The 12,175-nt window shown below is 41.6% G+C and overlaps 1 protein-coding gene across 20 annotated transcripts in view; it reads left to right on the forward strand.

Annotated features, from left to right (window-relative positions):
• EYA1 (EYA transcriptional coactivator and phosphatase 1) overlaps positions 1-12,175 on the forward strand; it is a 362,527-nt gene that overhangs the window by 221,666 nt on the left and 128,686 nt on the right. For 12 of the 20 annotated variants that reach the window (XM_082721150.1, XM_082721142.1, XM_082721144.1 and 9 more), the window contains 2 exons: positions 8,383-8,452; positions 8,773-8,918. In XM_082721150.1, coding sequence (XP_082577276.1) covers positions 8,383-8,452; positions 8,773-8,918 — 216 coding nt within the window. The remainder of the gene's footprint in view (positions 1-8,382; positions 8,453-8,772; positions 8,919-12,175) is intronic. The other 8 variants (XM_082721148.1, XM_082721152.1, XM_082721147.1 and 5 more) reach the window with 2 other exon arrangements.

The following is a 12,175-nucleotide window of genomic DNA, read 5'->3' on the forward strand; positions in this document are numbered from 1 at the left end:
AGTCCTTGTGATAGCCACAAGCCCCACTGGACCTATTGCCTCCCTCCCACTAGTCCTTCAACATCCCAGACATGTTCCCAGTCAGGACCTTTGCAGTGGCAGTCCCGCTGCCTGGAGCACCTCTCTGTATACTTGCCTGACTCCCTCTCCACCTTCCGGTCTGTGCTCTCATCTCCCCTTCTCTATGAAGCACCCTCAGCCCCCATCTCAACCACTACTCAGTGTGGCAAAACTCTCACTGTAGGCTTTCAGCCTCTCTGACGTGCTAAATACAACATTACCCCCCACCCCCAATAACACAGCCTTTTACAATCCATATCATTTACTCATGTATTAGGTTTATGGTTGGTGTTTCACACTCACCAAAATGTAAGCTTGTGATGGTAGAGGTTTGTCTTGTTTTGTTCATTTGTATCCTTGACACCTGAAAGAGGTGCATATGAGGCACTTAGATATTTGCTAGATGAATGAATGAATGAATGAATGAAGGCTTCTACTATTTCCTCTGAAGCAGCTCCAAGTGAGGATAGTGCTAGGCTTATGAGCTGGAAGAGATGGAGAAGATTGAAATAGATGTCATGAGGAGTTGGGAAGCCTGAGGTTGCTTGGAACACAAAGGAAGGCTGGCAGTCGAGTCAGAGTCCACACAATGGTAGAACTATGAGTGAGGAGCCTTTATCATAGAGCAATTTTTCTCTACAAGTGTTTTGCTACCCAGGTCAAAAGATATTTTTCTCTGTGTGTGTGTGTGTGTGTGATTCTTTGAAAAATTTAATTTAATTTTTTTCAGTGTTTCAAAATTCATTGTTTATGCACCACACCCAGTGCTCCATGCAATACGCGCCCTCCATAATACCCGCCACCAGGCTCACCCAGCCCCCCACTACTCTTCTTGATCCAGGGTTAAGGATTTTGCAGGTCAAGCATGGAAGGATATGGAAGTAAGAGAATTGAGGGTATCGATAAGAGAAGAGTTTAAAATAATGATTCATACAACCTCCTGGGATAAGTATTTTTTTAAAAAAGCTAAGGGAGAACAAATTGAGAGAAGATAAGGATGTGAGGGCTCCTGCATCTATCATAAGCTTGGAGAACAGATTAGATGGGAATAAGGGAAAGAAAATTCTGGCAGAAGAGGATGTTCTTTCCTTAGTCTCATAACTCACTGAGGCCACTACCCCGTGCTTCTGTAGTTAGTCCTCCATACTTCCCTTCCTCAGCCTTCACCACTACTTTTAAAGTTTCTTTTCATTGTCTTTCCTCCTGCTAAACCATAGCACTATGAGAACAGAGATTTTGTTTGGCTTGTTCACACTTATCCCGGTGGCCATTGCGGAATTAAGCACATGGATGCTGGTCAGTAAATGTTGGTAAATGTTGGTTCAGTAAACAAATGAATTGGTTGATGCTGTTGTGGTACAAAACTGTGGAATGTTGGGTGGGGAAGAAAGGTCCACAATGTGGTCTTGAGCTTGATGGTTGGAGTAGAAGGCCAGAGTTGAGGTCTAGACAGAAGGAGAGAAGGGTTGGACCCATAACCCAAGATAACATTGGGACTTGTTAGGGAACAGAGTTAAATATAAAGGTTTTGATAAATGCAAGGCAGTGTGTAGGAGGTGGGTCATTAATGAAATGTTAAAGAATTGTCATAGATCTTAGATTGTCATAGAAGGAAAGGTTTTATGGGAGAGGGAAAAAAAAACAATTTGGAAGAAGCAGCAATGGGGTTATTTTTTCAGGTCTCCGTAGTATCTGGAATCTGAGAGCGTGAGGAGGCTCTACTTGAAAAAGACATGCAGGAGAAGCAGGTCCTTGGAAAAAGGCTTAGCTGAAGGTGAAAGGATCGTTTGGTGAAGAGACTGGAGCTATAGGGGATCCTGTTTTCGGTAGATTGACTCTCCGTGTTGCACAGTGGAGATGGACAGAGTGAGCTGAGTGGGGAATCAGGTCCAGGTATAGGAAAAATAAAGCTTTTCTCTTAATTCTTTTTTTTTCCTTCTTTCTTTCTGTCTTTCCTTGAATTAATATGCAAAAACTATGGCCAGGCTTTAGGGTTTATAAGGGAACGAGAAACCAATCCCCAAGCATTTGATTCCAAAATGGTCTTCACTTCTGTAGTCACTACTGCTGCTTCTCCATGATGGCTTAAAAATTCACATCCCAACCATTCTGGGTGTCTCGAGGAAATAGGCAGCAAGAATAAAGAGGAAACAGAGCTGTTCTGACACTGGTAGTAGCTGTCTCCTCCTCTGTGGAATGTGAGGCTCTTAAGGCATTAAGGAGGCAATGAGACTGCCTCTTTTCCAGGGAAATCACCAGATATCCTGGTTTGGGGAGACTAGAGGGAAGCAGCTGATTTTCAAAGGCCTGTTGCTGAACTGAAAATTGCAAAGTTGTTTATTATGTTTTTAAAATTTAATGTTCTGCCCATTTATTATTTACCAATGAAAAGTAATATTTTAATGATCTAAATGTTAAGAATAATTGAGATTGAAAATGTGTTTCGCAATTGCAAACTGTCTTTGCCCTCTGTTTCTTCCATTTCCACAAAGCTTAAGTTTATTATTAACTTATTACAGGAAGTGCCAGTTGATAATATTGATCATACAATGTTGATTTCTGGGGGTATTTGAAAATTGAAATAGGGGGGTGCCTGGGTGGCTCAGTGGGTTAAAGCCTCTGCCTTCGGCTCAGGTCATGATCTCAGGGTCCTGGGATCGAGTCCCACATTGGGCTCTCTGCTCAGCAGGGAGCTTGCTGACCCCTCTCTCCCTCTCTGCCTGTCTGCCTACTTGTCATCTCTCTCTCTCTCTCTCTCTGTGTCAAACAAATAGACAAAATCTTAAAAAAAAAAAAAAAAGAGAGAGAGAGAAAAGAAAATTAGAAATAGGAACAGGAATGCTTCTAGAGGAGAAAAAAAATATCATGTCTGATGAATAGGGCTTCTGTCTTTTTTTTTTTTTTTTTTAGATTTTTATTTATTTATTTGAAAGCGATCACAAGCAGGCAGAGAGGCAGGCATAGAGAGAGGAAGGGAAGCAGGCTCCCCACTGAGCGGACAGCCCGATTCAGGGCTCTATCCCAGGACCCTGGGATCATGACCCGAGCCCAAGGCAGAGGCTCAACCCAGTGAGCCACCCAGGCGCCCCAGAGTTTCTGTCTTTTAATTGTTCCTAAAATGATGTAACTTTGGGGTCTGACCCATTCAACAGTTCTGCATAGGGCACTTACTATAAGTGAGGTAGTGTTCTAGGCAGTGGGAATAGAGCAGTGGTGAAGAAGATGAGGTTCCTGCCTTCATGGAGCTTTCATTCTGTGGGAGAGACAGATAATAAAGAGGTAAGTGGTAGTATAAGTAACTAGGCTACAACCCCCCCCCCCAAAACCCAAAAACCCAAAGCAGCTCAAATAATACAGTGAAGAGTGGTTGGGGGTTTCCTGTAGAGGGAAGACAACCTCTCTGAGGGGAAATCATATGAGCAGGGATCTTAGTGAAGTGAGGGAATATGTTTGGGTTTATGTGTGCAAGTGTTTATTTATAAGTTTGGGTTCATTTAAATGTAACAGAAGGATAATGGGGCTTGGAGTTGGAGGCCGTTGTAACATGATCTGTATTCCTTTGGAGAGATCATCACTTGTTGTGTGGAAAATGCTTCATGGGAGAAGAGTAGAGAGGAGGGTAAATAGAAACAGACCAATGTTGCCCTGGCTCAGGAGAGAGAAGACTGTGTTAGCTCATGTCCTTCTTAGAAGAGCCACTGAGGCAGGACTAAATGTGTTAGGATTCCACTAGGAGAGAGGAGTGGAGAAGAGTGGGGAGGAGAGCCAGGTTGGGGGGGGGGGTGTCCTGACTGCCATCCTCTAGTGGCCGCCACTGTGGCAATTGGAACAGAGAGGTAAAGGAGAGCAGTGAGGTATAGGACATTCTGAAGGGAGAGCTGGCTGAAGTTATCATAAAATGGAAAGAGAAGAGTCAAAAAAAATTTTTTTTTAAGATTTTATTTATTCGACCGAGATCACAAGTAGGCAGAGTAGCAGGCAGTGAGAGTGGGGGAAGCAGGCTCCCCGCTGAGCAAAGAGCCAATGCGGGGCTCGATCCCAGGACCCTGGGATCATGACCTGAGCCGAAGGCAGAGGCTTAACCCTCTGAGCCACCCAGGTGCCCCAAGAGTCAAAACATTTAATCTTTGGACCTGCTTATCCAGCTGAGTGATGTTGACATTCACAAGATGCGAGTAGTAAACTGAAGACCTGCTAATTTGGGGATTTCTATTGACTTTCTCAGTAGTTCCTCAAGCTTGGGTCCTCCCCTCCCTACAACAGGATTTGGGGAACTTCTTTAGCTTCTATGTTAGAAGTAAGAGAAAGAATGGAATAATAGGAAACAAATGTGCTAAAACAGAGAGAGAGGTATTAGTTGCCCATATGTTCCCAAAGTGTAATTTGGAATTTACTATGCCAAAATAACCATCTTATTTACCTTGAAGAATGACAAATGATCTGGGTTTATTCTGTTCTCATGAAATGAAAATCAATCTAAATTCCTAACTTATTACTTAAAACGTTAAAGGTGTTTTAGGCAATTAGGAGGAGAAGTACTTGAGGTATGAGATGGAAGATTCTTGACTTTAGGCCACACAAAATTTTAGGAGTTTGGGTTTAGGGAAATCCCAAAAGATACAGCTTATTTTATGGCATTAAATAATCATTTAGGGGCATGTGGTTAGGTAATTAGTAGCAAGATACTTGGGCAGCATTACAGGTTCTTACTCACATGTATTTTATAAGGAATACTATTCATTCTTAATTATATTGCCAAAGAGCTAAATCAGGTTTATTATATATGTTTATATATGACTTAAAATAATTTAACCATCCTTCATATCATCAGGGTTTTAAAAAAAAATCTGCTTTGCTAATGACCTAAGTCTCATACTGTAATCAAACAAATATCATTTATTGATACTTACCACATACCAGGCCCTGTCAGGTGCATGGAAATAAAGGTTAACAAAAGGTCCTGGGCCCCAGAAGCTCACGATTAGCAGAGGAAACTAACATCTCTACATTACACATGCTAACTATAATGCAGTGTGGTTAAGTGCTACATTGTCAATGTTTACAACACTCCAAGAAAGTAAAAGAAGGAAGACATTATCCTAAAGAGAAAATGATGTTTCAGTCCCAGCAGAGGAGGGACTGTTTGTCAAGCTGGGGAAAGAAGGTCTTACAAGGCAGAGGATGTGGTAGGGAGAGCCCTGGGCCAAATACGAAAATACATGGCGCCGACCGGCCATCCTCAAGCCCAAGGAGGCTACAGGTTACTAAACCCAGGGGAGGGTGGATGCCTCCATCTCCTTGTGTACTCTGCCAAGGAATTTGGAATATCTCTTCCTAGAGATATTGTGAGCACAATTGAGACATGGCGAGTTGGAGAATGGACTTGAAGTTTCTGTTGAAGGAAGATTACTTTGGTGGCTGTGGCAGGAGTGTGTGGAGGGTGACGAGTGGCCTACAGGGAACCGGACTGAGACTAATGAGAACCTGAGCCAGGACTGGGGTGTGGGTGTGGAGTATTCAGGACAGCTCAACAGGCAATATCTGGAGTTGGGATGGGTGACTCGACACTCATGACATAGAAGAGGGGAAAGAAGATGATTTTGAGGGTGTTAGTTTCTGTGTAGCAGGTCAGGAACTAGTATGTTTGAGGGAGAGAGTCGGGCAGACGTGGGTTCAAATACCAGCTTTCCCATTTGTTGGCTTGGGTGTGTTACTTCATTTTTATGCCCCAGATGTACAATGGGAACAAAAAAATCCTGCTTTTAAGTATTTTGCTGGACAGATGGTGATGCTGTCCATTGAGTAGAATTAAAAATGCAGAAGGGAGGGCAAATGTGGGGGCAATAATCATAGGACTCTGGAGATCTGAGCTAATTAACATTCCCCATTACACTGTTCACTTTGTCCATGATCCCATTTAGTCCTCAAATGATCCTGGGAGGCGTAGGTGGTGTTCTTGACATCATACAGGGGAACACAACAAGGCTTAGTGGGGTCAGGCAACTTGACCCAGATAACCAAGGAGTTGGAACCTCAGTGTCAGCTGAAATTAAATTCTGACTCCAGAACCTGTGCTTAGTTACCACACTCAGCAGCCTCCCAGATGTGTTTCTTTAATGTGTCCACACCTAAACTATGCATTTGCTCTTAAGGCATCCTGGAGCTCCCCTTACCCTCCGTAACAACTCCGATATGCACCATTCTGTTATTCTGTTTGTTAAAAAAAAAAAAAAAATGCTGAGTATAACCTGTGAAGTTGAGTTTATGATGTTTTCATGGGTCCCCACCCACAATTTGAAACAAAACAAAACAAAACAGGGATAGAACTGGAAAAGCATGAAAGGGATTTCTGTGACTTCCGTCATCGCGTTGCACTGGGTTTTTGTTCTGGTTTTATTTATTTATTTATTTTTTAACTTATTTTTAACTGTGATTTTCCAGGGAAAGTATTAGTCCTCCCCAGCTACTCTGCGGGGTAAATCTCCTTTGCCCTTGGCCTCTTTCCAGGCTTAGCAAAGCAGAGCAGGAAAGGTTGTCATCATGGATGACCTGGACAAGTGGTAGCCCTTGTTGTCCAAGTATTCTCTCACTAATCCCTCCCTTCTATAAATTGCAATATTTAACTAATCCCCTCACGGCTGTTTGTGTGTCAACCTCCCCACATGGGACAGAGAGAACTTGTCTTTGCATGTTTGCATCTGCAGCATCTTGCCTGGTGCCTGGTACAGAGCAGTGCCTCAATGTGGGCCTGCAGATGGGGTGGGGGAGAGGTACCACCCGAGCTGGCCTGTCTTCGCTTTAATGCAGACCCTGGCTCTGCCAAACTGAGAGCCACATGGGGGACGTCTGGCAGCCTACATGTAAGAGTTGTGCTCATCTTGAGCTACTTTGCTGTCCTGGGTTAGGCCTCCCTGCTTTACACGGAGAGAATTATTCATCGGTTATAATTCTGGTCCAACTCTATCACTCTTCTCCCAAACAAATGGAGAATTAAATCTGAGAAATAGAAATGTACTGATGTGACATCATGAAAAACGTATACAACTTTGAGTGCATGGAACCTTACGGAAGGATTTTAATACACAGTGTAGTTACTGAATAATAGAGCCCGTGAATACCAGGATTATTAGTGGAAGAAAAGATAAACATATTATATCTTATAATTGTACCCAAAGAATATGCTTCTCAGCTAGAGGTAGAGGATAGGTAGAGGATAGGAAGAGTCTGAGGTGGGGGGGATATATATATAGATATGGTATCTTTTTAATATATATTTTATGTATATTATACATAATACATAGAAACACATATGTATATATATAAATATATATACTGTGTATATATAAATATATAAAGTGGAAATGTGTGTAATATATATGCACATGAAAGAGATAGCTCCTATTTACAATAAATAAAATAGAACTACCATTTTAATACCTTATATTCACAAAAATGGATTTTTGCTCTAGTTCAGAATGGATGTAAAAGAATGTTTGGTAGAGTTTAGTGCATTTTCTGAGACATACTGAACAAAGTCCATGTGATTATAAAGAGATGAACTTCTACTTGAATGCTTGAATAACATCTTTAAATTAAAAAAAAAAAAAACTTTTTAATGGAATTAACTGAAGTTGAGCACATTTAACTGAAAGGTGCAGGAACACCGCCTCCGTGCAAGAAAAAACAGGCTTAGTTTGCAACCTGAGAAATTTAAGAGCGTTATAGGAATGCATTTTTACTAAAAAATGTTGCTAAAGCAGTACAGGCAAATGAGGCTTGGCCCTATTTGTATTCACCTGAGAGCAGATTAGACGGGGGGGGGGGGGGGGGGGGGGGGGGGGTTGGGGGGGTTGTTGGTGGGGAGAGGTGGGGGGGGGGTTGGGGGGGTTGTTGGTGGGGAGAGGTGGGCGGGGTGGTGCTCTGTAATCCATTCTCAGGTGTGTGTGTTCCAGGCACACACAATAGGCTAGGAGAGTCCCGCCCAGCCCTGCAAACTCACCCTCCTCCCACCCCTTTGAGCAGGTCCTTCGGAACAGTAGCCAGGACACCCTGTTCTCCTGAACTGTCACTGACCGGTATTTCAGATGACAGGGACTACTTTCTAAGAGCTAGTTTAACATTGGAACCCCTTAATCAGTTCTCATAGGTCGTTCAATATATTTTAACTTTCTCTTAGGCTGAGCATATGAAAGTGCCATTTTTTTTTTCCAGGCCGAATATCTTCAATTTCATATGGTCTCTACCTGTAGTTCAAAAATAGACTGATGCTTTAGACATATTTTGTATTTAGCTGTGATTATCGTGCATTTCTTCTTTTTTCAGCAATTGGGAGCAGTAGCTTCAGCCCAAGACCAACTCACCAGTTCTCCCCACCACAGATTTATCCTTCCAAGTAAGATGTATTTTCTCTTAATAAATGACTTTTTTGAGTAACCTTTACCTTATTTCAAGTCATGTTTTGTGCCCACATGTTATGTCTTAATTTAAACTAAAGCTCATTTCCTAGAGACTTCAGTGTATTGACACAGATTTATTTGGAGCATCACCTAGTAGAGATACTGAAGCATCTCAGTACTTTGTATATTATATTCGAAAGTTATACTTAAGGAGATAGTCTTTAACTGCAATTTGTAATATGGTTGTTAATCAGTTACCTTGCATGTTTCCATCTAATGCATGGGCTTTCTATTTTCTGTCATTTCTGACAAATAGCAGACCATACCCACATATTCTCCCTACCCCTTCCTCACAAACTATGGCTGCATATGGGCAAACACAGTTTACCACAGGAATGCAACAAGCGACAGCGTATGCCACCTACCCACAGCCGGGACAGCCATATGGAATTTCCTCATATGGTGAGTAATCCTGTTACCTCAGTAGCTGGGATGGAGTGGGCAGGCCTGTGTGTGTGTGTGCACGTTTCACAGGAGTGGTACCCAAACACTGTCATCGGAGGCCACTTTAGAAAGTGTTACCACCTTATGTGTCTGAATTCTTCATACACTTGTTTTGAATGAGCCTTGTAAGAAGTGGTGGCTACTTATCTTGAGGTCAGCCGTGGCAACTAGATTGCCCGGGTCATAAGCCCTCTTGCTCTCATTTTTTTTCCATTTATAGCTCGACTTTTAATTTGCCACTTGAGCACTTGGTTCTGGAATCCAAAGTATTTTGGTGCATATTTGCGATAAAACTTCAGTGAATGGAGTCTTTGGGGGTAAAGATTCATTTCCTTTTTCTCAGATGCCTACCTATGATTAGGGAAGTACAAACAGAATTCAACAAGCCCTTGCTCTGAACTGAAGGTTGGCAATGCTTTCAGATTTCAGCAGGATCAGCCATTAGGAAAAATGATCTATATATCACAGCTTGGGCTGCACTTGAAAGAGGCAAAGCAGGAGACATGGAAAGCTCACATCCCTATTTGTCCCTTCTCACCTGGAGATTATCTTTATCTTGGTGTAATTTAACTCAGTTGTTAAGGATCAATACCTGTAAGTGAAAAATAAATCCAGTAAAACCCTAAAGTTTAATTTTAAGAAATCCTAGGATTTCATGATACCTTTTCTTCAATTGAATTACCATGATAATTTAAGCAAATTACACTTTGAATAGAAAAAATATGAATTATTAACATTCCCTTAAGGAAAAATAAAATCGAGTGATCAAGAAAAAGTACATGAGAGTTTGGGGGGAAAGACGGGTAGAATAAGTAATTCTGTGTTTATAGCAGTATATGGAAAGAAATAAGCATTTAAACATTTCATTAATAATTGAAAGACAAATTACTTTATTCGTTTTTATTCTCCAGCTCCATCCCAACCAATCAACTATATATAAATCTCTTAGAAAATATATGTAAATTAAAATATAAATTCTATATGACTTCACTCTCGATAGTTTCACTTCAAAACTATCCAGAACAGAAAGTTCTCTAGGTAGGTATTTTTAAGGTAGTTTTTAGAAACAACCAAAAAACGGACTTGCTAGAATTCTTTTATTTCCATAACTTTTACTCAAGATTTTTGAAAATAGTATCAGATATAGATCAAATTTATCTGTAGTTTACTTTTAGACAATTCTTGCCTTAAAAGAGGAAAAAGGATCTCTGATTTGAATTGCATACCTTCAACTCTATAATGTGAGTTGAGGCGGTCCCCAATTTATATTCTCAAAATGGATTGATAAGCTGCTTATTTGAAGTGTAAATGTATCTTCCGGCCCAAACAGTACTACACTACTGTAGCATTACCAGTGCGGCCCCGGGAAGCATTCCTGTCACAGCCTGGGCCATCACGCACACAGCTCCTCTCTTGTTCTTTCTTCTCCCCATGGAGTCATGGTAGGCCTCTTTGCCTCTTTCTTGCCTGTGGTCTGGGACTGTTCCCATTCTGAATCATTAGTAGATGTCCTTGTTGTCTGCAGTAAGTGTTCCAGGAGAGGAAGATAAGCAGAGGTTCTGAGATTCCCATCACAACAAGTAGAGGATGGGCATTTTTTTTTTTAAAGATTTTATTTATTTATTTGACAGAGAGAGATCACAAGTAGGCAGAGAGGCAGGCAGAGAGAGAGAGAGGAGGAAGCAGGCTCCCTGCTGAGCAGAGAGCCCGATGCGGGACTCGATCCCAGCCAGGACCCCGAGATCACGACCTGAGCTGAAGGCAGCGGCTTAACCCACTGAGCCACCCAGGCGCCCGAGGATGGGCATTTTAATGTGATAGGTCAGGAGATGGTTAAGAGCATGGCATTTTGGTCAAGGGCTTTGGCCTCGGGGCTGTCTGTGCTTACAAATCTGTCTGAGTCCTTAGTATTTTCCCCAATCACTTTCTTCTCTTTCTGGGCCTTGAGTACAGAGAGATGCCCCCAGGGCTTCTGGCCAGGCATTCTGGGCCAGTGCTTTGAAAAATATGACCACCTTCTCCCCTCCACTTGCTTGTGAAAGAGGAACACATACATTGGGGTTTTTAACAGCTGGTAGTCAAGGTCCAGATGGCCTAAGAAGACTCTCTCCAAGGATTTGTGCCCCCTACTTTTTACTTAGACCCTGTAAGAAAAGATAAGCAAATCTTCTCATGGTGTGAACAATAGATCAGTGGGAAAGCAGAACTCTACTCTTCTCTGATCTATATGGAGCTTAACAGAGGAGTTTGCAGGCTTGTAGTGGAAGCCTTTGGAAAGGGTGCAGATAAGGGTTTTTTTTCCTGCCTCTTTTTGCTCTTCCTTATCTGTTTTTATCACAAAGATTAAACCTCTAGGCAAAAACCAAAGATGGTACCAGGGAAGACTAAAAGCAGATTATTAAGAGTCTGAAATGGAAAGAGAGAAGGGGAAATCCCTGCTGGTGACAAGGAAAGGAAGGGAGTTTCTAGAGCCATCAAACCACCTGCCTTAGGCAGGTGTTTTTCCAGGGACCATTTCTAAGTACGGGTTATTCATTGGTTTGGGATTGCTTGCACATGAAAAAAAAAAAACAAAAAACAAAAACCCAAAACACATTTTTTTAAAAAAATGTTAAGGTTATGTTAAGACTTAAATGTTAAGGTCGTTATGAGGTTATTTAGAGATACTCTAGGAATTGTAACAGGCTCTCTCAGCCAAGAGTCAGATTCTTCCAGCGCCTTAGGAAAGTTACCTAATTTCATTCTACTGATGAAATTCCCCTAAAATGGAAATAAACAGTGAGACTACTGTGTATTCTAGATCCCAAAGATACCATTTATCTTAAGTGCAAAGTAAAATTATTCAAACATGTGAATTCGCTTGGCAGAAATTTTTCTCCCCTCCTTCTGTGGAAATTAAGGACAGTTGTGAACTTTCATGACTGTCTTTAATTATAATCCAGGGCCGAGCCCTACACAGCCCTACTGCCAACCCCCAAGTCCTGAAATTCGGATGTCAGCCTGGTGCTTTGGGAAGTAGTTGAGGGCCAAAAACACATTATTTTTATATTATCATGATGAGAAAGAAAAGTGAACTTTAGTCTACACTTAAAACAATAAAATTGGAATAAATTCTTGAAACTACAAGGACAAAAAGGAATCTCCTAGTCAGCTTCACTTGTTTATAAAACACTGTGCAACTCTTCATGATTCGGTTTTCTAATACTCTCCTTTCT

Source organism: Mustela nivalis (genome assembly GCF_964662115.1).
Source record: "Mustela nivalis genome assembly, chromosome: 2".
Taxonomy (NCBI): domain Eukaryota; kingdom Metazoa; phylum Chordata; class Mammalia; order Carnivora; family Mustelidae; genus Mustela; species Mustela nivalis.